Genomic DNA, 25,441 nt, shown 5'->3' with positions numbered 1-25,441 from the left:
CGCACGAACACTTCCCGAGTTGGAGCTGTTTGGTGTTTTTTTTTTTTATTTTCTTTTTCACGCTTCTGCATAAACTGAAGAGTTAAAACTCTGAATCCATAGGAATAATAATGAAACACAGTATAATAATAAAGAGTTCATTAAATTTATTTAACTGTCGTCCTCTCCGGAGGCTGGATGTCAGTCGGGGGGGGGGGCGGCGCGCGCTCCGACCCCTCCCTCCCTCATTCCCTCCCTCCCTCCTACACACACACACACCTCTCCGTGGCCGGGACGCAGCGGCAGCAGCAGCAGACGCTCCGGTCAGACGGGCGCGCAGCCTCCTCCGTGCAGCCGCTCATGCCTTCACGCGCTCCGGGGAAACGCCGCCTGACACGCCGCTGAGGAAGAGGAGGGGAGAGGAAGAGGAGCGGAGCAGCCGAGCCGAGAGGAGCGGACCGGAGGACCGGAGGACCGGAGGACCGGAGAGGAGCGCAGCCGCGGAACATGCTGGAAAACGGGCGGAAGGTGTTGAAGGAGGGTCTGCTGGAGAAGCGCAGCGACGGGCTGCTGCAGCTGTGGAAGAAGAAGCGCTGCGTCCTGACGGAGGACGGAGTCCTGCTGCTGCCGCCCAAGCAGCACGACCACCACCCGCAGCAGCCGCCGCACGGCGGGGGGGACGCCGGCAGGGTCAAGGAGCTGCACTTCGCCAACATGAAGACCGTGGACTGCGTGGAGCGCAAGGGCAAGTACGTGTACTTCACGGTGGTCATGACGGAGGGCAAGGAGATCGACTTCCGGTGCCCGCAGGACGAGGGCTGGAACGCAGAGATCACCCTGCAGATGGTCCAGTACAAGAACCGCCAGGCCATCCTGGCCGTCAAGTCCACCCGGCAGAAGCAGCAGCTGCTGGTGGTCCAGATGCCCGGGCAGAAGACCGTCCGGAGCGCCCCCAACGTGGCGTGACCCGCGGAGACCCCCGAGGACTCTGGTGCACCGGTAAGACAGCCCAGAGAGAGAGAAACCCCCTGATCCCAGGACCTCCGGGGGGGGGTGCGCTGGTTCTAGGATCTCCTGATAGTCTGCTGGGCTGAGGATCACTTGGGGGTCCACCAGTCCTCGAACCACCTGGAGTGTTCCTGATCTTAGGACCACCTGGAGGTCCACTGGTTCCAGGACCATCTAGAGATTCCCTGATCCTGGGACCACCTGGGGGTCCACCGGTCCTAGGATCTGGACCAGCTGGAGATCCTCTGGTCCTAGGACATCCCGATGGTCCACTGGTCCGAGGACCTCTTGGGGGTCCAACAGTCCTAGGATCGGGACCAGCTGGGGGTCCCCTGGTCCTAGGACCTCCTGATGGATCGCTGGTCCTAAGATCAGGACCACCTGGGGGGCTACCTGGGGGTCCCCTGGTTTGAGGAAGACCTGGAGTTCACCTGGTGCAAGGTCCACCTAGGGTCCACTGATCTAGGACCAGCCAGAGGTTCCCCTGCAGCCACATGCTGGTCCTCTGGGTCTTGGACCGCCTGGACAGCTCCTTGAGGGTCAGTTCTCTGTAGCGTTCCCCGGATGTTCAGGTTGAGAACATCTGGTCCCACGTCGGGTCACTGTCCATCTTTCAGGAACCCGTCTGGAGTCTGGTGGATTTATCAAACGAACAGAAACGTTTCTTAGTTTCTGCTTTTTGTGTTCGACCAGCTTTAAATGTCAGTCAGGAAAGGAACTCTCTGATCAACTTTAACTCTTTATCATCCTCAAAAAGACTAAACAATCCAAATAATGATTTTTTTTTTTTTTTTTTTTAGGATTTTAAGAGACTTTGAGATCCTTAAACATGAACCTGGACTCTGAACTTTTAGCACCTGGACTCATTAAACCAAGGCTTGAGTCTGTTAGACAGACTTTAAACTACATTAAGAGCCTTGTAACGTTTAAATACCTGATACTCTTTAAAACAGGACTGACTTCTTTAAAAGGCCAGCTGTGGTTCTTTAAACAGACGAAGGAATCTTAAAATAGGACTTTTTAAAATTTAAAGCAGTAATATTCCTGAAGGGTTCCCTCTTGGCTCAGCAGAAATCTTTAATTTAGACTCGTCAAACCGTAGTGAAAACGAGAAAAACACTCAGAAAATAGTCAAAATGTGTCATAATTTATAGTTAAGTACTCGAAACATTAAACACAAATTGTATTATGTTTATTAAAAGGTATTTAAAGCCTTTAATCACAACTTTTATTGGATTTTAAATGCTGCTGAAGTAAGAAACAGTAGATAATCTGAGTGTAGGTTAGCATTTAGCATTTAGCATTCGGGCGTTCGGGCTGACAGTATAACAATAACTTCTTCAAATCTTTTCATGTAACTAAATTATCCTGTTTTCACTGTAAATGAAGATTTTTGACAAACTGTGCTACCTGAGAGAGAAAATGTCTCCCAGACTGCGATCTGACGGCTCTGCAGTGCCGACTACTGGTGGGAGGCTGCATGACAGTTACTCAGCTTAAAAAATAATAATAATAATAAAAAAGTATTCCAGCATATCTTTTATCTAAAACGCCTGAATTCATCAAACCACACCTGGACATTCAGAATATTTTGTCCATCAGGTGACCCGACTGTGAAGAATTTATTCTTCTTTTTCATTCTCTTTTGAGGCAGCTTTTCTTTAACCTTTGTTCCTTTATGGCTGCATTAAATGTCTCGACTTCTCCACTCCTCAAACGGCCTCGTTACTCTTTTGAAGGACCAGTCAGTTTTATTCTGAAGGATGAAATCAGCGGATGGGAGGCGATAAACACACTGACGCTGAGTTGAAGAGCGATAACTTTAAGACAGTGACACCGAGACATCCCGTTTCCTTTTCACATTTAATATCCATCCCAGATGAAAGTTTTAAATTGAATCCAGTCAGTGCAGCTCTGGCTTGTATGAACCTCAGGGAGGTCAGTGAATGAAATAGTATATTAATATATTTCTAATATATAATATGTATTTTTGTCATATATTAGAAATAATTAGAAAAAAGAGAAACGTAGTTCCCAATGTCTGGTTGAGTTTTGTTTTCTCCCCACTTGTTCTCTGCTGTTAGTCGTTATAAAGACCCCGACCTTTATCTGTCACCATGAGTCACCGAACACGACGTAAACACTCGGGGGCCACGTGCACGGCCGCTCTGGCGTGTTTCAGCAGGAAACTCGGTCACGCTTGAGCTTTTCGTACGTTTGTAGAACCAGTCCTGATCGGATCTGCTGTGTCCTCGCTCCACTAATCGATTCTGTCCGCAGGTTAATCGGACGCTGATCCGGAGGACGAACCCGAGCTGCACCCCCCGCCGCCGCCTCCCCGCCGCGCCCCCCCCAGCGGGAGACCCCGTCCCCCAGGCCGAGGCCTCCCCCGGCCCCCGCCGCCCCTCCCCCTTCCAATACAGACACTTCTTTCACAAGAGACTGATGGACAGAAAGCATGTGAGAAAACAGCTGTATTCCAGCGTGCGGTGGCTCCGGCCCCTATTTATTAGACCTGTACATATATTTTTTCTATTCAAAAATGTTGACGAGTGAAGCAGGATCTCAGCTTCTCGCTTCTGTTACCCGACGACTTTATCGTGCTTAAAAAAAACAACCTGTCATCTCTTTTTTCTTTTTTGTTTTGTTTTCATTTCTCAACTGAACCAAAGACTCATTTTTTCACCGAGTTTCTGTCGTTGTTGTGCAGTGGTGACTGTATTTGGCCACAGATCTGTTCATATCTACTGGAAACGTTACATCCTCACTGTGTGTGTTTCAGTCATCGGCCCCTTGGTTTCCTTTTGAGTCTTATATGGAGGACGGTTCTGGGTTCTGGTTTGTTTTCAGTGGTTACAGAGACGAGGCCTTCCGGGTGGCGGGTCTCAGATGCTGAGCTGCTCTGAAGTCAGTCGGACTGAAACTACAGCAGAAATAAAAGAAAAAACATGTCAATCTAAAAAACTATGTGAAGAAAACTACAGATGCTAACCAAATCCCTGCTTTTCAGTGTTTCGCCTGCTAGCTTAAATACATTCTGACGATTCCAAAATACTTTCAAGAAGCTTTAAATATTGAAACAATTAATTAAATACAAAAATAGTGTTATAAAGTTACCGTAATGAGATGCTAAAGCTAAATTCTGGAATCAGTTTCTGGCGCCTGTAATTGTTTACCGTTCTTTATAGCTAGCATCTCGAACCTTTCTGTCTTCGTAGCAGCTCTGTCTCTGAGAAACGTCAGAACCTGGAGTGTTTCCAGTCAGAGAACCGAAGAAAACCGCGAAGGACCGTGACACCCGGCGCGTCACGCAGCGGCTAACGGCCTCAGAACTTCCCCTCTGTCTTGTTTTTCATCGACGGGGGATGTTTTCCCCCCGTCTGCGGTGGTGGTTTTCAACCTGGCCCCGGCCGGCGTGTCGAAGCGGCGCATGCCTCGGCGCCGCCGTCATCCCCCACACAGGGTCGGAGCGCCGCGGCGGGACGCCTCTCTGACATGCCTTCCTGTTGCCATCATTACCCTCTCGGTTGTAGCTGTGCCCTTTGTAGCCACTGTCCGATTTCTTATTTCAATGTGAGATCTATTTTCATACCTCGAAATATACATTCCATTAATAAAAGCCCAAATAAAAGCTGAGCGGTGTGTGTGTGTGTGTGTGTGTGTGTGATGAGCCGGGGTTCAGCGGGGTCACTCCGGCGACCTGGTTAACTCGCCGCTGCTCTGTCGGTCTCCGGCCTCTCGTGCTTTACGAGCGCTGAGCCTCTCACCCCTCGGTTTCCTGCTCTAAAAGTAGAAGCGATTTGGGTTTCAGCGCCAGTTGCCGCCGCTCAGATAAGCTGCCAGCGCGTAATGTCAAACGCACACGCGGCTCCGGCGACTCGCCTGTCTAAAGCCCGGCTAATTCAATTAAGCACGGCGCGCATGACGGCATCTCTGTGACACACGGGGGGCTCGGAGGGCCGCCGCCGCCGCCGCCGCCGCCGGCTGGATTTCACTCTCGTCCAAAATAAATGGGGTGTCGCTGATGTCAGGATGAGCCTCGGTTTGCTCATCCTGTTCAATTAAACCAGGCCTAAAATTCCACATCAGGACCACAGCCAAGAAATATAAAATTATTAAGAAGTTCTGTCTTAAGCAAACTTTTACCTTTCTTCTTTTCTTCAGCTTTGAATGATGGAAAACAGGATTTATTTGGAAAACTTACAGAGTTAACGTTTCCAATCAATACACATTTCAGAGAGAAATGAACCAGAGCCCTTTGCTTTAGTGATTGTCAAAAGGGGCAAGAATGAAAATATTTTTACTGTTTCCAAGTGAATTGTTCAGGTTTGTGCTGCATCTGGATTTTTGTCTCTTCGCACTCTTGAAGCTGCGTGTTTGAACCTCGTCAAGAGAAAAAGACAAAAGTTCTTCAAACTAAAGCGGGTAAAAGTGCAGATTAATACATAAGATCAATAGTTTTTGTTGAAGCGTCCACTTTGATAAAATTATAAAGTTACGCTGATAACAGCTGAATGACAAAAATTTTCTTGTGATTTCAAATCATGTGAATCAAGTGTTAGATATTGAGATTGTTATGTTTTCTTTATTTTTACTTTCCTTAAAAGCTAACAGAACTATTTGCATTTCATTTGCTTCAGTTTTTCTCTAAAGATAAATATAAATCATTATTTGTGCTAACTTGGTGTGAGTTAGCTGACTTTCTGAAACTGTTTAGCTGCTGTGAGACAGCCTGATGCTAAAGCTAGCCGTCCAGCTGTTAGCATGGCGTGCTGAGGAAGCTCCCTCAGTGGCGTAAAGGTGATTCAGGCAGTAAACAGGATCTTAACTTCTCCCCGCCAGCCGGGAAATCCTGCGCTGCAGCTTCAATGTTTGCTAACGTTTAGCCGCCTGAAGCCGTTTGCGCCGGATCATTCGAGGTTCTCACAGCAAAACTCTTTTATTGCTTTTGGAAAGTTTAGCAACGAAAGTCATCGAAAAAGAAACCCAAATAAATTCCCTCTTAATGATGTATTTTGCTCGAAACACCCAAATCATATTATTCCATGTTTCGCTATATAATTTATCTCCACATAAAGATAAGATCGACCGCATGTAACTGGTGCCCTCGCTCCTAATTAGTTTTAATTAACTGTGAACTTGATGTAATCTATAAAATATGCAGCCTTGCTGCTGGGAGGTAAATTATTCCACACATGACAGTTAATGAGCACACCGGCTAGCAAACCAGTGCTTCTGAAAATCAATAACTCTGTTGAACTTAGTGCAGAATGAAGCCGTGCTGTGGACATAATGGACCCGGCGGGGGGATAAATGGAGACGTGCGGTCAGACCGTCCCACCGAGCCGGCGGTCGGGTTACAGCGCCGGCGCTTGTTGATGTCCGGCTCTCTTTTGAGCGAGCCGTCGCCGCAGCTGCTGCTCTTTAAACATTACTTAAGGCCTCGGCAGCTCCGCCTTGGCATGCAGGCCGACCGCCAACGTATTCGTCACCAGCGGCGGCGCTCTTTGATGTGAGCCGGGCCGGAGGGACCTGCGGCAGCAGGTGCACGTGGCGCTGATGGAGCTAATCCACAGTGAAGGGGTCTGCTGGGGATAGTCCCAGACTTCACTCCATCCGGCCGATAGAAGGACATGGACTCAAGAAAACAACCAAGGAATATTTCAGGGGGGTTTTTTTAATCGCCCCATCTTGAGGAAACTCACAGTTTGATGAAAATGTCGGTGATGTAGTGAAAATTTCCATCATATAAGAGACAAAACATGCTTGAAGAGTTTGATCTATGTCAGATTTGATGCGATCCAACAACTAAATCCCCCCCCCCCCCCCCCCCCCCCCCCACTTTTCCTGAAAGTGTAGCAGCTTGCAGCAGATCTTGGAGACTGACGGACGCTCGATGCACAATGACTCATTTCATCGCAGCCTTTCTGGCGGCGGATACGAGAGGCTGCCGTCGCACAGGCAATAAACACAACTGCGAGGCCCATTGAGAAAACGCACAATCCAACCACTGAGCGATGATATAAGAGTGAAGACACACTAAATAAAGTCAGTACATAAAAAGCACACTCAACAAAAGCAGGAAAATGGGTTTTCTTCAGAGGATTGAAAGCAGATAGTCGGCTCGTAAAGCTGGGATGTTTGGAAAAGCTCTTCAGACTGGAGAGCTGCTTTCTCCAAACCTCACATTTACAAGATCTGATTTACGCCACGTTTACATGACGAACCAGGACCTTCAGTTTATCTTCTTAGGACAGGTCCGGCACCTTTATTCTGCTATTATTTAACTGAAAAAAATGTGTATGCCCTGTAAGAACTAAAACTAATCACTAATCACTATGAACTAATTTATATACCGGTCTACTAGAAGCTTTCTGACCAAACGCTGCAGTACCACTGGCAGTCACAGGGGGCAGTGCTGAGATTAGAGCCTAATAACAAATATCAATTTACCAATAATATCAAACCACCAAATGCCTAAAGCCATATGCTATTTCATTGCTTTGGATGTTAAATGTGGTGTGTAGAGCACAAATGACCTCAAAGGCCGAAATATGCTTCTTTATTTTGCGATGGCTGTGTCCCACCACATTATTGTTGTTGTTTATCAATACATCGAGGACGATAGTGCGCGTTGTTGCTTTCGCTTGAGACAATGTTTCTAATCCCGATGTCGATGAAACAGGTTCAAAACTGCTGGAATACAAATTTGTCTCCCTATTAGTATAAAGAATTTGGCCTTGAGGGAAAAAGAATTTCCTTGTGTTTTGAGCATGAAGATATTTATCAACAACATCTGAAGTTTCTTTGTCCTGATGTCCAGCTGGGGTAACGATACACACAGTTTCACATTCATGTGTTCTGTTGTCTTCTTTGTTCCTTTCGCTGGCTGCACCGGAGCCATACAGCCCAGCACTGCCCCCCACAGGTCATCTGTGGTATTACTCTGTTTGCTTCGCACCCATTCCTTCCCTGAAAATATATAAAATTAAGCACATCATCAACGCAGGAGACGGAGAGAAGACTCCATCAGTCGCCTGCAGCCACTCGAGCTGTTAAGCCTGAACCTGATCCCCCGTCAGCCTCGCCGCTCGTGGTCCCGATGAAGATGTGTTGACAGCCTCGGCTGAGTGTCCGTCGCTCCTCTCAACACAAACAGTGTTGCATCAGCTCTTCGCTGACAGATCTCTTCTTCCCCCTCCTCACTGTGCGCTCCTAGCCTTTGATTTTCTGGACCCAACTCTTCCAAGTCGTGAAATGAAATCCTTGGGATGCTGAAGAATTCTCCCGGGAGGGCGAGGGGACGGACTCCGGCTCGTCCTGTGTCGTTACCTTCAGCCTTTAAACACGTCATTTGTATGTATGCCGCGGCGGTGCCTGTCAAGCGGTGCATGAAAGTTGTCAAGCCTTGTTGATTTTATGGCACGGCGTAGGCGTGTCCATAAATCCCGGGATATTCCTGCTGATCGATAACCTTCCCGGATCCATCGCATCTGATTAGGCTGAATGACGTTATGAGCAGTGCAGTACAACAGAGCCCCGGGCAGGTATTGATCCCTAAACTGCATTTCTCTGCTGAGGTTCAGACTCTTGTTGGAGAAGTAACAGAAATTAATGGTGATTTTCTGCTTGCCTCCGTAAACCGGTGCATATTCCCTTCGTTAGCTAATCTGCCAGGTTTCAGCATCAGACATGATCATCACTGTTCCTGTAACAAGTCTGTTAACCGAAGTATTCTCATTTCATTTGCAAAGCGGGAGTGGATTTGCATACCGTCCTCGGGCGTTCTGCGAGACTCTGTGAACCACAGACGGCGTCAAACAGGAGTCTTTGTGTTTGTTCTCCTCCCAGCCATAACACTACGACCCCTGATAGTTGACGTTAACGCTGATTATCCTATCGTGGCACCTGTTAGTGGGCGGGCTCTATCACGCAGGAAGTGAACACTTTGTCCTCCGAGCAGGAAACACGGGAAAACTTAATGACCTGAGGGAGACAAAACTGTGTTGGTTTTGAACCTGCAGTCCGATCATCTGATTCGTTCCTCTTTTCTCATATTTTCTCCCCTCTTTCTTTCCACACTACACGCAAGTGTTGTTAACTGCCGACTAAGAGCTATAATCATCCGGGGGGTGTTCGGCGCTTTAGATTACGGCGACCCAGGTGCCGCTCTCGCCGAGCCTCGCCGCTGTCATGACTGTAATCACGGCTCGCTCAGACGTGCGGGCGTTACAAATCGCTCAGATCGCTGCGCCGCTCAAAGTGCCTGGTTAAGAGATAACAGGTACGCAAAAGAAAGGCCCATTATTCGGGGACATCTGGCGTCGGCTCGGCGAAGCCGCTCGTCGGCGAGCAGGTTGTTCGCACGGTCCGTGTTGTCTTTTCCTTTCCGGTGTGTAGGCGGCAGACAGATAGGTGTGTGTGATTGCTTAATGGGGCTTTATTCAGGCTGCGCGTTGGAACTACCGCCGGCGTCTTCAGATGGATTCGACCTCACCGTAAGTTTCACCGACTCGCTGTAAGTTATAGGAGAAATAAACACTGGCCACACTTCAGAGATCATGTTGAACTGCTTAGCATTAATACGCCGTTATTCTTGATGCGGTTATCCATTAGCCGTCTGTGCAGTAAAAATCCAGGAATACTTAGCCATCTGCTCAGCGCAACATAAACTGTTTTGTGCTCGCTGTGTGAAGAAACTGAACACAATAAGCAGGGCAGGCTGGCTTCTGGACGACAGAAACAAACAAGCATTTGAACTTGTCATGTTGCCCACTTCACTCCATGTGCGCGAGCGTGGGCACAGATTGGACTCTCAGTTATGCAAACATGTCTCGGAGGCAAGAAAGCTGCCCGAGTGCGCAAGGTCAGCGCTGGCCGTCTCAGCGATTCGTCATCCGGCGACTTTCTTTGGGTTTGCTTCATTTCCAGATTCCCACCGGCGAGTGTCCGAGACAGTTTCACTCTCGGAGTTACGCCAGGGCGCAGGAGGAGGCGGCTAAAGCTAACGACATGGGGTTTAAGGAATGGCGGCGAGACAGAGGGAATACACAGGGTGGTAGAAATGATGCATGAGGGGTAAATGACGATCTTCATTCAAAATCCTGTCAGAACCTGAGCAAAGAGAGCAACAGCAAACAGACGTGATTCTGACGTGTAATAATGGCGGTTCTCACACTATTCTGTTCTTATCAATGTTCAGTCCAGCAGATGTGTAAATCAGGGAAGATTTTTAGTGTTCCCACTTGTTGGGTTAAATCATTTTCATGACATTCAAATTTTCTTCAGTGTAACTTCAACAGCAACTGCGTGCTGCTTCAAACGGAGAATCTTTTACCATCTAAGAACTCATCAGTCCATGAATCTGTGAAAGTGGAAAGAAAATCTCTGATACCGTTAGCCACGGTAAACTGTGAGGATAAGCCTGTCTCATTCTGTGTTTGATCGCACACACTCCCTTACTGACCCCTAGTGGTCATATTGAATGTGACAGAAGCAACTCAGAATATTTAACAGCTGCAGAAGTCTCATGCCTCATTTACACGGCATTGCTTCAGAAGAAATTGTATTGTTTTGTGTTTTTGTTTCAGAAAGGTTTTGCGTTCAGATATTAACGATTTGAAGACGATGTTCGTTTACATGGAAATGGCAGAAATGTTGAATACGATATACTAGTTAGCATATCAGGCCTTGAGTTGGTGCTGGAGAACCAGGACCAGGAGAATCTGGACTGGGAGTCACGACGCTCTGGAGGAACACATTGGGCCGATTGTCCGTTTACTGAGCATGAGCAGAATGATTCACTACTCTTGCTGTGCACATGTGCAGCGTTTCACAGAGATGGAGTGTTTTCTAAAAGTCATGTTTTCAGTAACTCCGACCACTGCTGTTGTTTACGGACACCCAAAACCCAACCAGTGTTTCCCATTTTTACTTGAGAATGTTGTTGGGTAAATAAAGTCGTAATGTTCTTTATACAACCGTTCACACTGATCCAAAAGACTGCGTACAGAACATTTCAACTTTTCTCTTCTCCTGGGTTGAAGCCCTCTGTATATAGCTACGTATGTATGTATATAATGGAATGCATCTATTTGACTGACGTTTATTCATTGTGTTACTCAAGCACGTTTTGTGAAAGAGCCTTGAGATGTGGAAGAACACCTGTTTTACCAACTTATTAGCACCATAGGAAAGTACAGAAAATCCTGCATTGGGCCAAAATTCATGGCATGGCGAGAGGAAAATGAGCGAGTGCCATTCAGCTTCATAACAACACGTGTAGTGAATTCCTGGGAAGCAGCAGCAGCAGGCTCCTGAGCCTTTTGGATTTCCTTGCAGAGAAATCTCACTCCGCCTCGTGATGACTTTTCGCTCGGTCGCGATGGTTTAACTTGCAGACGCCGCTGCGAGTCGTTCCGTCTTTATCTCCGCCGTGATTGCTCCTCAGCTTGAAGCGCCGCAACGAGCGCGGCTTCTATTTGTATCCCGACTGACACCAATTCAGAGTGAAAAACGCTTCAAAGCACTTTGCATCCGTTGAAAAAGAGACAGCAGATTACGACTGATGTTGGGCAGTAATTGATGTGCAAACACTCACAGCTCAAGTAGCCTACGAGCGCACGGTTGATTGAACTCAGTGTATTCGCAATTAGAAAGCTATGTTTGTGATTATGTCCTCCAAACAACAGAAAAGCCAAAAAGTGAGATATTTGTGGCCCGTAAACAAACAACAGGGATGTTTTCGCAGCAGCAGCAGCGCCGCTCAGATTCAACCCACAGCGTGTTTGTCTGTAAAATCTGGCTCCCTCCAGTATCTGCCTGCCCTCTGACCCGCTCAGCGCTGGCTGGCTTCAGCCCGAGACCACCCTCGTCTCTCGGTGGGCGTGCGGACGCGACGCTGCACCTGTCGCCGGCCCGGCCGGCGGAGGCGGAGGCGGCGCGGGTCAGCTGGCTCGGCTCAGCGGCTCGGTGATTAGAGGAGGAAGTCGGTGATAAGAGCAGAAATGTCACCTTGGGCTCTGCTGCGCAGAAAACTCATAAACCCTGGACCGAGGACACACACACACACACACACACACACACACACACACACACACACACACACACACCACACACACACACACAGTAAAACTAAGCTTTATGATTGGATGTCTAACAGCCTCCCTTGGTGAGTTATGAAAACACAGCTGGGAGTTTGTGAGACAATAGATCAGAAAAAAACAAAACTCCGGGAACTTTTTAGTCCACAGGATGAAGAAAATCTGCATCGACTCCAAACATTCAGCTCGTTCTGATATAAACAACGATCAGTTTTCATCATAGTGAATGTTGGAATACTCAAGACTGTCATTTTCAAATACTTTAAGGTTTCAGGCTCTTAAGATCTTGGTCTCTCGGGTTCGGTGGTCTTGGTTTTGGTCTTAGTCTGGAGATGCTTTGGTCTTGCTCTTGACTGGGGTTCAGTGGTCTTAACTACTTTTCGTCAGAAAGTTTTGTTTTCAATGAAAGGTTTCCAAACTCAAAGAGAAATCGTGTGATGAGGTCTGACTGTTTAAGTCAACCATTCTTTAACCAAATGGCACATGGGTAATAGGAGTAAACCACCCGTCAGTCAAATGTCACATGATTTGTGAATCCACCCAGTCAACAATCACAACAATCATCACCAAATGATACACTGTGTTTGCTGGTTGGTACAGTTAAACTCACTAACATCCAGGTTCTGACCTGGGATGGTGGAGCTGGAGAAGTGAGCTGAATTTACAAATCCAATTCTGGCAACATCCTTCGCCTATTTGTTCGGCTTTATGGTGGCTATAACCCAGTATTTCACCATAAAAACGAACAAAATATGTGAGCGCAGCATCTGGTAGTAACGAACCAACAAGCCTCCCTCTGGTTTATGGAGCTTCGGGAACGTTGCCTTCATTCAGCCACACGGTGTGTAAATTCACTCTTCAGTTCGCCCAGCATCTTCAGACATAACATCCAGAATGAGGCTTTTATTCTCCTTTACTGGGAGGTTTCTGCAGACCGTCCACCGAGCAGCGGGCTGAAACTTTCAGGGATTAGCTGCAGAAATTTATGCAGGTTTTTGGCAGCCGAGGTGCCGATTTCTCCCGCGGAGGGCGAGTGGAGAGAGTTAACGTCGGGCGAATGCTGGACTTCCTCTGGGAAAATGAGGTGGTAAACGTGTGTGTGAGCAGATATCATTTCATCCGGCAGTGGGACGGTTGTTGCTGCTGTTTGGTTCACACACACACACACTCACACACACGCAGGTGATATGTTGTCTGCTGCTGATAAGAGCCGCGCTGACTCAACCTCCTGCTCCCTCTCTCAAGGTCACGGGTCGGCCGGCAACGGCAGACACAGCTGCCTCTCTCCGCCGACCTCCCGCCGCTCCTGTGAAACACACACTTCCTCTTTTGCATGAGATAATCTCGGTGATTGTTACTCTGCGAGTGTGTTCTGCAGGCAGGGAGATGCAAATGGAGATGACGTGGAGTTGGAAGCAAATGCTGGAAAGCGATGTGTTTTTACTGGAAACGTGGCGGTAAACGGGTCTGAAACACAACGTAAAGAGTGACGGCTGGATCCCAGGAGGATCAGTGTGAGTGTGTATGAGGTGAGACTGTTCAGCCTCTGCTGGATTTTCTCTCTCGGTCTGTGTTTCTTCCTCTGTTCGCACCAGGAAAATGTCTGCAGCAGCTCTGACCCGAGGCTGCGTTCCTATCCAGAGGCCATTAAACGCTCCGGCGCTTCTTAAACACTTGCAATTAAAAGTTGTTTTTGTCCTGTTTTTTGCTTTCACCCGTCTGATAGATTTAAAATCTGGTTCGGTTTTGCCTTAGAAACGCTTTCTTCAGGGTCGTTCTTGAGAAACCAGCTGATGTCGGGTCAGACTGAGCGGCCAGCGCCGCCCTGCTGGAGGCGAGACGCTGCGAGCCGAACAGCCAGCTGGAGTCAGCTCGGCTCTGAACGCAGCCAGCAGAGTTCACGTCAGTTTGAGACGAAGTCCCGACTCAATGTGTCTGATTGCAGACAGCCGCTTGAACAAATACGACGGGGAAATCAGATTAGTTCCCCCCTTTGACTGCTCCTGTATGTTTGTTTTTGTGCTGTTTGCCTTCGTTAACAAGCCGGGCGTCTGTACAGCTTCCCGGAAAGCAGAGACAGAGATCTGGTCGTCAGAGGGAGGCGGTCATGACGAGGGGAGATTTAACTGATTATACCGAAATGTGATCGAGAGTGTGGATGGATGTTCACTGAATAGAGTCGAGTTACATTCATGATGTTTGCTTTAAAAGAAGGCAGAGTATACCCACGTCTCCAGGGAACACCACACCACTGCTGGATATGCTGGAGAATATGTGACTTTATGCTGAGTTTGGATATTTTCTGTAAATCTGACAGGAGGTGGTGAAATTTGAAATGTATTCATTGTTACCAGTTTTGTGGGCTTCTGCTGGAAACTTGTAAGAACTGGTCGGGTTTACATTCTGCCTTTATGAAGCTCAGTCTGTGAGTCAAAGACAGTATTAACAGACGTAGCAGCATTCAGTCTCATACAGTGACATCTAGTGGCCGCGGGTTGTATGTACCCGTACAGTAAAGTGCATTGTTACTTAAATTAAAAAAAAAAGGTGTGATGTACAGTCAATAAGATATCGTAATTCAATGTAATCATTGTTTATCGGCTTGTATTCTTAGCAACAGTGTTGGAAAATTAGAAATTTTGGCGAAACGTTCCAAATCGCCTTGACACAATTTTTCTTTGTCAAAACAGTAAAAATTGTACTTTCTGGTGTTATTAAGTCCTCGTAACTGTGCGTAGTGTCAGGAAGTAGCTAAAGGTTAGCTCTCGTACTTGATATCGGTGCATCGATCATGATTTTGCCGTCACTGTTGCTGTTGCTGAAGCCCTTCCAGGTACCAGGCGCTCGCCGAGAGCCGCCGCTGACCTGACATTCACTGAAACCTGCGTGAAAACGTGACCTTTGGTCCTCCAGAGGCAGGTCAGACCTGACATTTCCCCCTCGCAGTGCTCTCCAATTACCGCTAATCTGCGCCGCCGGGCGCGGCGGGAGGCCGCCGCTGCTCGGGCTGAGCGCACATCGCTCAGTCTGCTGGAACGTGAAGGCACAGCGAGGCGCGGTGACTCAGCACCCGGCGTAACGGCGGCGGCGGCGGCGGCGGCGGCAGCTGCTCGCAGCCCACAGGTAGGCCGGGAACACGGCCAGACTTTGTGTCTGTGAAACTGAGACGAGAACAAACAATGAGAGGAGAAAAAAAAAACAAACTGCCCCGGGACTCGGCTTTCTTTGTTGTTTCATGTCTACAACTTCTTTTCCTCATGACCTCCCTCATAAAAAAATAAAAAATAAAAAATATGACGGTGATAAAGGCTGACATTTTCATATGAATAACCATCTGTTGACACAACACAGCCGCTCCTCAGAACAGGTTTATGTGTTGCAGTAAATCTCCCAGCAGTGTTATGATCCTGCTGAAGCCTTTAACAGGAATCTGTCATTATTACCTGCATTACTTCTCAAGCCCACCCAGGAACATGAATGACAGAACACATCCAGAAACACTGGAATAACATAAACAGTCTCCTCTGGATTGTTTTGATAAACTTGAACCTGCTCCTTCTGGGCTGCTGCCTGTGGAGTCTGCATGTTCTACCTGAGCTGTTCAATCTATTGGTGATTATTTTAAAGTTCCGGGTCTCCACATCTTCATTTCATTTTCTCCTCCTGAAGTTTCGTTCCTCCCTCCCCTCTCATTTCTAGCCTTCCTCTTCTCACCTCTCTTATTCCTCCATCCCTCTTCCACCCTTCGCTGCCTTTTTTTTTTCTCTTCTTTTTTTTTTTAACTCTATCACTTACTTCCTCTCTTCAGTCCCTCCTCTATTCGTCTCCCTCCCGGCCTCTCATCCCTCCCGTCAACCATGTAATTTTTCTCCTCTTAGCCTTTCTCTCCCCTCGTCCCTTTTCCTCATTTCTCCCTCCTCCCTGCATTTCCCCCTCCTGTCTTCTTCCCTTCCTTCCATCTCATGTCACTCTTCCTCCTCCTCCTCCTCCTCCTCCTCTCTCCTGCACCGTTGTTCTGAAGGACAATGACGGTGTTCTCGGCCGCCTTGGGAAAATGTTTGTGACGCTCCGGAGCGCCGGAGCGGCGAGGAAGAGGCCGAAGAGACGGACGGAGCGGGAAGGGGCGAGAGGCTTCTCTCAATGTCACCCTGTAATCCAACACACTCCATCACCCCCCCCCCCCCCCCCCCCCACCTCTTAATATTCCACGGCTCCCTCCAGCAGACAGGTACGGGCATTTTTCTCCCAGGAACGATACTGTCACATTTATGAATGTTCCCGGGGCTGCGGGGCGGCGAGCGGGGAAGCGGCCGAGCCGCTGAATATAAATGTTGTGCTTGTCAGCGTGAGGCTGAGGCCTCGTCCCCCCGCCGCCGCGGATTGAGTTATAGCCGGAGACCAGGCGGCTCAGTAGACCCCCCCACACCTGGATTTACCTGTCTGGGACCAGAACCGATCGTTAGGAGTCTAATTCCCATCAATAGTGACAATTCTGTCACTTTATACCAGATGAAAATCTTCACGTCAATCATTAAGCTTATACACTATTTATGTGGTTTTGCTAATTTATCTGTTTTAGCTTTTGTAGCTACTTTTAAGAGTTTGAATCTTAATAGTTTGGATTCTTATAATCAGAGTTGATTGTTATAATTACAGTTTGAATCTTTATAGCCTATTTTAAATGATTCAGCTAGTTTTCTTCTTTTAATTATTTTGGATTTTTGACAATTTTTTCGTCATCTTAACAATTTTAAAAGATTTTTTTTTGCTCCATTCTTGACAATTTCAAATAATCATTTTTTTTATTTTTTTTTTATTTTTAGCCAATCCTCCTTCTGACACTTTTCCAAAATCAAAATAACAATTCGATGAAAATTGTCCTATAGGGCTGAATATCACGTATAATCCTGACTTTGATGTCAACATGAAAAATGACACAGTGAATGACGTTTCAATGCGCAGTCCATTCAAACTTTTCAAATGTGGAGGCAGGAGGAAGAACACTGTTTTTTGAAATAACTATCAAAGCAAAGAGACTTTAACATCGTCTGCATACGTGTTGATAATAATGATACGTGTTGACAAACACAAAGAAAGTTTGCATGTTCCCACTGGTTTTTCATGGATTATAAATTGTGAGTGTGTCTGTAGGTGTTTTCCGTCTCCAGGGTCTGATCTGCCCTCCAGGTCCCTCGGCAGCCTCAGTTTCATAACGCCTTATGGAGGACGGATGAATAGAAGTTCCTGTGAGGATATTTTGTTTTTCACTGTGAAACTCAGCCGAGACAATTGAAAATGCTTATTTTTCGCTTCTGAATGAGATTCAGTTGAATAGCTTCCTGAATGCACTGAAGATTCAGTCTGTAAGGGCACATGTCCATGATATTAATGCTGACAGTGTGAAATTAAGAAATCGTACACACCCTCAGCCCCCATCTTTGATACATTCTCTGTTATTTCTGCTTCCTCAGACTCAAAAAAACTGAAGAAATCCAGCTCTCAGCGCTCCTGTCTGCTCTAAAATCTTCCTTTTTTTTGAGTCTCCGCTTGCTGTAACCTTTTGAAACAATAATGACTGGAAATGGAAATGGCGTTTCTCCCTCCCAATCCGAACACTCGGGAGCCGGAGACGCTCGGAGTCGTCTGCATCGCAAACCCCGAATGTATAATTTATCAGCTCTTCTGGAAGCTTTTCTGAAACTCTGTACGTGGTTTTTAAAGACGTTCTGATGGAGTGAAACCAGAAAAACCGATGTGGGGAGCAGAAAACTCACTCTTCGCAGCTTCTGGGCTTTGTGGCTCCGGCGGCGTGGAGGACGAACGGAGGCGGGTTCCGCCGCTCTGGGCTTCGCCGCGTCGCGCGCCGCCGCCACATTTTTCAGTAAATGAGCTCCGGGCTTCACTCCTGGCTGCGAGCGTGTGATCAGGATGAAGCCGGCACACGGGGGAAACAGAGACGAGTCATTTATTATTGATGATCCGATCCTTGTGAAGATGCCCTAAATAGACTCGCGCGGTTGCATAAGATGCGCCGAGGCTTCGGCAGCTTTTGTGAATGAGAGGAACAGCGGCGTAACGCCGTCTGACGCCTTCCCTGCAAAACCTCCTGGCTTTCAACAGACACATCCAGGACGGCTGCAAGCCCAAGATCTGCAATAGTCCTCTGCGCTTGTTTCACCAAAGCAGAACTTTCTTCTGAAGAAGAGTAAAAAAAAATAACAAACCTCTGCTCAAGCCTCAGTCTGAAAGACCCGACGTCGCCTGCAGTGTGAGGATAAATGCCTGAAAGTGGCTCCCACTGCTGCAAAACACTGTGGAAAACTTAATGTAACAGGTTTAAGCTCCAGCAGCAGGACCGGAGGATGTAGAACAAACGCCACACGTCGCTCTCCTGTGAAGACCAGCACGAAATCTTAAATTTTGAACTTCTCAACAGTCAGAGTCCATCACATCTTGAAAAGCTGTTAGTAACACACTCATGCAAATAGCTTCCCCTTCCTCTTCCTTTGGCAATTTGATGGTGGCAAACTAAAAAAAAAACTAACTGTGATTAAAATCAAAGGAAATGAGTGATTTTTATTCATGTTTACACAGGAAACGATCTGCTAAACGATATTGGTTCCCCAATTCAATGAAGTTCATTATGTCTTGAGTTTGTTGAACGTATCCTGATTTGTTGTTTCAGTAAAGTAGGGTTTTAAAACACACTTTTGACACGTGTCAAGTCAAAACACTAATAAAAGCTGCGGTGAGCCAGTTGAACAAACGTCTCTCAGTAAGAGAAGCGTCTCTGCTGAAGGCTCAGCCGGTTTTCCTCCAAAAAACAGACACAGACGTTAACCCACTGGACCGCTGTGTGTTAATCTGTTACCTACGAGCTTCAAGACGTGCCCAAAATTCCACATTCATGAGAGCAATGCTCACTCTGATCACGTTATTTGACGCTTTTATTCATCATTTTGGTCCCAAAGTGTCTCTAATGTGATCCAAGCTGACGGTTAGATGTACACTTTGTTGGAGAAGTGCTGTTAAACTGAAGATGTGAGCTACACACACACACCACACACACACACACAACACCCACACACACACATCACACAACAACCACAACAACTGCGCTCATCGCTGTGGATGAATCCGTCTCTCAGAGCAGTTCTTTTTTCACACACCAGTCAGTCGGGAGTTTGACTCAGTCTCTGCTCTGAAGTTTCAAACTTTCCCTTTCATGAAGTTAAAAGAGCTCCGGGGCCTCCGAGGGCCGGTTTTTTTAAAATAAAGCTGCTGTAGATTTAGACGCCTGGCATGAGTTTCTCTCCCTTTCTCTGACAGGAGAACTTGAAGTCAGTGATCTGCGTCTGCGAAGCGCCCTCAGGTCTGCAGCAGGTGAGTTTTAGAAAACGCTCCTTCTCCGTTCTGTGAAGGGAATCAAGCCGACGACCCAAAGAGACAGAACCATGTGAGAATGAGAATACATTTTAAACTTCACATGAAAATAAAGGCTGCAGCCAGCGCCTCCTCCTCCTCCTCCTCCTCCTCCTCCTGTGTTTGGTCCTGATTCTTTTCCTTGATTCTCGGTCAATATGATCAATGATGTAACTAAATAACAGTCTGTTGGTTAATTTCGGCTTGCGTATGAGGGTTCGAATCCCTTCTGACTTAAACTCTTTTCACCTGTCGAGTCATCCTGAGCGACACAGGAAGCGTCCCGGATTTCAGTACCTTCAGACAGTTATTATTCCCCTCATACAGCTGATGTCTGAAGCGTTATTTACAGCAGAACACGTTTCCACACGGCGGATTAAGGCTGAGTTTAAGCAGGTGATGGGAGAGTAGAGGACGGTGGTGTGTGTGTGTGTGTGTGTGTGTGTGTGGTGTGTGTGTGTGTGTGTGTGTGTGTGTGTGACCGCCTGGAGTCACTGACAGGCTGCATGGCGTTCGCAGCTGTTTTCATTACGTGCAGCAGGTTTGATCTGCAGATGTTTTGTTTGGAGCCTCCTCTAATCAGCCTGTTTCCCGTCTGATCAGACTCTTTAATTCCCACCTCAGCCTCTAGAAACGTACGGGTGAAACAGCCTGTAACCGACAACAAAAACATCTTTTATACACTGTTTTATATTAATTTACCACCTACATTAAGAAAAAATTACAACAAAAAAGGATGCAGTCAAAACTGTTGAATTTATTTGCAGCTACACGTCTCAAAAAGTTGCGACAGGAGATGTTTTCTCTGACTTTATACTAAAGAATCTCAGATCTACTGCTCCTTCAGGTGATCCAGAGTTTCCCCGTCCTCTCAGATTCCTCCGGTTTCCGCTGGCCTACCTTGTCTCACAGCGTGTCTTCACCGGACCGCCGCTGGTACTTTTCCAACGGCCGTCGGTTTCCACAGCAACCGGGGACGGAGGGAGTCTGCGGGCCTGACGGCGCCGGGCGGCCGGGATGCCGGCGAGGTCGGAGAGGACCGGCGGGGAGCAGAGGAACGGCTCAGCGTCTCTTCAGTCTGAGACGCTGCGGCTTTCAAGGCAGATTAGACTGACGGCTCGGGAGGGAAACCACCAACAAATCAGCCACCGGCGGCTCGGAGCGCCGCCGCTCGGCTGATTATCGGAGCGAGTCGGGCGCCACGGGGGCCGTTTCTCCTAACCGCCATTCTCAGAGCAGCGATTTGTTTCGATAAATGATCATTTGAGTCGACAGCTCCTTCAATCCAAACCCGTCAAACGGCTGGAGCGGCAGGAACGCCGTTCCTGAGCCCCACAGGTGAACCTGCAAATTAACAGGACAATAAGAGCGATTCTCATCTGGTGATTCTTACTCAGGCTCCGTTAATACGACAAGGTTTTAAGAGAAAACTTGTTTGTATTTCAGGAAAAGTTTTGAGTTGACAGCAGCCTTACACTGGCTTTGTTTACACGTTTAATTCCAAATAAAAATGAATTCTGCCTTGAAACTGCCTTCGTAATGAAAATGATTATTCCGAATTAAACTTAATTCTGATTTTAAAACTGAATTAAATCATTCCTCCATCATGTAACCTTCAGTCCACTTTAACTTGTCCTGTTGTGACGACGCACATATTCCAAGATGGCCGCCCGGAGCAAGCGCTGACTTGAACGGAGAACTTAGAAGAGATGGATATCATGAAAAGAGTGGATGATGGAAGCATAACAATGCAGACCTTTTTAAAACTGCAGCATAAAAGTTAATCGAAAAAAAAGAAGACACAGGAAGTGGAGTTTGTTTACTTCCTGTAGACGTGAACGTGTCATTTCCTCCTCCTGTCCAATCAGAACCCTTCACAACCCCCAGAGCTTAAGAGTAATTAAATATCAGCAAATTAAAAAAACCAAACATTATGTAACCTTAACACTGCCACCAACAACCCTTTTAAAAGTTCTGGATAACCGATGAAGCAGCTGCCAAACACTCACGGGACCGCTCACCTCCATGATTATTCTCTAATATCCTCACAGTGCCCACATCAGAAATTGCCTTTATGTTCCTCAAAAGTTTAATAGAACAAAGTTGAATTATTTGGAATCGGTACAATGAGAAAACCACTTTATAAGTTTGATTCTCTGCAGCTTCTCCAGCATTCAGCGTGCGTAATTACAAAACTCACCCTGTAATTTAACTGTTCGTAGTGATCTTTCACAGCTGCGGTCCCTCTACAATTAACTTTTGCCTCAGTGTTCAGTCATGTCACAGAATTTTAAAAACGCTGCGACCTACAATAGAGACATTATGTTACTTTATGGAATAAAAATGTACTTTTTGTCGTTTTTTTCCCTCCTGCAGGCTGCCTTAGCCTTCAGTTGAGCTGGTTTTAAATAGAACTAATACTTTTCTAATCAAACCTGCTGTTTCTGAACTTCTCTTTCCCTCTGGTGTTCTTCTTATCATGAGACAGTTCTCATGCGTTCTCACATAGGAGCTAATCACTGAGACTTGCCTTTTGCATTCACACAAGTTCGGAATGTGAAGTGAATAAAGAATATCTCTGTAGAAACGCCTTGAAATGACTGCGGTGATGATTGGTTCTACAGAAATGGAAGTTAACTGATGGATGGATCATGGGTGGATGGATGGATGGATGGATGGATGGAGGGATGGACAGACGGATGGATGGATGATGGATGGATGGATGATGGATGGATGAGGGATGGATGATAGATGGATGATAGATGTTGGATTATTGGATGATGGATGGATCATGGATGTTGAATGAATGGATGATACATGGATGGATGGATGGATGTATGATGGATGGATGATGGATGGTGGATGGATGATGGATGGATGATGGATGGATGGGATGATGGATGGATGATGGATGGATGATGGATGGGATGGATGGATGGATGGATGGCATGAGGGATGGATGGATGTTTATGATGGATGGATGATGGGAGGGATGGATGATGGATGTGATGATGGATCATGAATGTGCATGATGGAGTGATGGTTGATGATGGATGGCAGGTATGATGGATGTTGATGGATGGATGATCGGATGGAGATTGATGATGATGGATGGATGTGGATGGATGGATGGATCATGATGATGATGAATGGATGGATGGATGATGGATGATGATGGATGGATGATAGATGGATGGATGATGGATGGATGGATGTATGATGGATGTATGATGGATGTATGATGGATGGTCATGAATGATGACTGATGTGATGGATGGATGGAGGATGGATGGATGATGGATGATGGATGTATGATGGATGGATCATGAATGATGACTGAATGGATGATGGATGATGGATGGTGGATGATGGATGGATGATGGATGGATGGATGATGGATGATGATATGGATGGATGGATGATGGATGGAGATGATGGGATGGATGATGGATGGATGATGGATTGGATGGATGGATTGGAGGATGGATGGATGATGGATGTGGATGGATGGATGGATGATGATGGATGGATGGATGATGGAAGGATGGATGATGGATGGAGTGGATGGATGCTGGATGATGGATGATGGATGGATGAGGGATAGGGATGGATGATGGATGGATTGGATGGATGGATGATGGATGGATGGATGATGGATGGATGATGGATGGATGGATGATGGATGGATGGATGATGGATGGATGATGGATGGATGGAGATGATGGATGGATGATGGTGGATGATGGATGGATGGATGATGGATGGATGATGATGGATGGATGATGGATGGATGGATGATGGATAGCTAGTCAAGCCATTCGGTGCTGAGATCATTCTCTTTCCCGCCTTCGATCACAGCTGATTGTCGCCGACGGCAGTTTTTCGCTCTGTAGTGGAAATAATTCACTCTGCAGACAAACAGCCTCCTATCAGCTGAAAATAAACCAATCAGACGCAGATATTCTGGGCAGTTTCACAACCACGCCAATGCAAATGAAGACCGTCTCCAAGGAAATGGTTCTGAGTTTATTATTTAGCACTCAACAAAAAAAAAAAATAATAATAATAATGGCGAACGGAGGGAAAGAAGCCAGGAGGGCTTGAACAAAAGGTTCCACTCCTTTATTCTCACGAAGGAACAGTTTATTTTCCCTTTTCTAACATTTGAAGATCAGGGTGGATGGATGTCATCTGTCAGATTTAGATTTTCTGTGGTTTCGTTACAGAAACACCAACAGCGCCAACTCCTGGCCTGGCATGCTAACTACAGAGCTTTCAGCCATTACGCTGTTTCAGTGTAAACGGACGTCGCTTTCAAGACGCTGCTCCAGAAGTGTGTAAACAGGTCTTCAGTAGTGAACATGACAAGGAAGGTGAGGCGAACAGAGTCACTGCAGGAAAACCTCGTCCTGCGGCACAAGCAGCGATCCCACCCCCAATCCCCCCCCCCCGCCCAATCCCCCACAACCGCCCCCCTGCTCGGGCCTCCAGACCGGTTGTGTTTTTACATGAAGAGGAAGTGAAGGCAACATGTGACAGCCAGCGGCCTGCAGGCAGCTGTCAGAGAGCAGCGCCATCCACGTCAGAATTAGATCAGACGGAGGCAGCACACACACACACACACACACACACACACACACACACACACACACACGTGCTCAGAGAAGAAAGGAAGCAGAAGGCCAGTTCGAGCCATTTCCTCTCATGCTGAGTGGGCTAATTGGGAAGTAAAGTCGTTAATCTGTTCCCCGGCTCTGGTTGCACCTTCTATAAACAGTCCTCTCCGAGTGTGTGTGTGTGTGTGTGTGTGTGTGTGTGTGTGTGTGTGTGTGTGTGTGTGTGTGTGTGTGTGTGTGTGTGTGTCTGTGTGTGTGTGGTGTGTCGGTGTGTGTGCGTGTGTGTGCGCTCACACGTTTTGTATTTCCACTACAGCTGTCTCTATCCATCACTACCAACCAGGCGTTTGTGTTGGCTGGTAGCGGGGGAGCGTGCAGCGCTTGACAGGTGGGGGGGGGGGTGAGAGAGGGAGGGAGAGAGAACGAAAGAGAGAGAGAGAGACACACGCAGAGATCTGAGGAACACCTCTGCGGCTGGAGCGCTTGGCGGGAACGTAACCCGCGGCGCTGGAACACCGGCTCACAGCACTTTGCTGGCAGTCAGGAATACAGCCTGATGCATCACGGATCGGCGCCGCGATCCCCGAGGCCGGCGCCGGCGCTCGGTTCGGGCGTCTTTAAAGGGCCTCCTCCAGCTTTCTATTGAGGGATCCATCATTTAGTTACTGCTATCTGTGCGGCGGTCAGCCGGGGCCGCCGATCGATATTTCTCCACGGCCGTCCTCGGAGCAGGAAGGCAGGCCGGGTAATGCAATAAAGGAGTGGTTTGTCGACTCTTTCATCTCTGCTTTTGTCAAATGTGATCAAACTCAGTGGCCGGGAGATAAAGGAGTGGAGACGGGCTTTAACGGGTGTGTAACACGGCCTATTCATTTAGAGAGGAGCCTCAGCAGCTGCACGCCGCCAGAGCGCCAACACGGCCCCGTAAAAACCACGGGAAAGGAGGGGAAGTCTGTTACAGGCGACATGTCTTTAGAAGCAAATGCAGCTTAAATTTAATAAGATGAGACAAACTCACGTAGGACATCCTCTCAATCTTCATGAAAACATATGGAAATGTGGAACTGTCCCTCAAAAAGCAGGGCATCTTCAAGTCTTGATAGTTGAATTAAATAAATGAAAAGAGAACCAGCAGATCCTTAAAATCCGTCTCTCCTGATAGGAACTGCTCCCTGACAGGAGCTCCTTGTTTACCGCTGTGTAAAAGAACTCCCCTGTATGATTATAAGCCGGGGAAGGTTCATTTATCTTGTCGGCAGAGTGGAGACAGTCCTGCTATTATTTTATTTTTGTCTTTTATATTCAGAAAGTGCA

The 25,441-nt window shown here is 47.3% G+C and overlaps 1 protein-coding gene across 2 annotated transcripts; it reads left to right on the top strand.

The window, feature by feature from the left end:
• Positions 1-280: 280 nt before the first annotated feature.
• On the top strand, positions 281-4,623 carry phlda1 (pleckstrin homology-like domain, family A, member 1). 2 transcript variants are annotated; one of them, XM_030113376.1, is made up of 3 exons: positions 294-416; positions 481-978; positions 3,268-4,623. In XM_030113376.1, exon 2 carries the CDS (start codon positions 487-489, stop codon positions 943-945), a length of 459 nt encoding a protein of 152 aa, XP_029969236.1. In that variant the 5' UTR covers positions 294-416; positions 481-486; the 3' UTR covers positions 946-978; positions 3,268-4,623. The 2 variants fall into 2 exon arrangements, with proteins under 2 accessions (XP_029969235.1, XP_029969236.1); XM_030113375.1 differs by having other exon boundaries at positions 281-978.
• Positions 4,624-25,441: the final 20,818 nt, after the last annotated feature.

This window comes from Salarias fasciatus, chromosome 17 (assembly GCF_902148845.1).
Source record: "Salarias fasciatus chromosome 17, fSalaFa1.1, whole genome shotgun sequence".
In the NCBI taxonomy this organism is placed as follows: Eukaryota; Metazoa; Chordata; class Actinopteri; order Blenniiformes; family Blenniidae; genus Salarias; species Salarias fasciatus.
The sequence above is the reverse complement of the archived record's forward strand: the minus strand, read 5'-3'. Positions and strand labels throughout refer to the sequence as shown.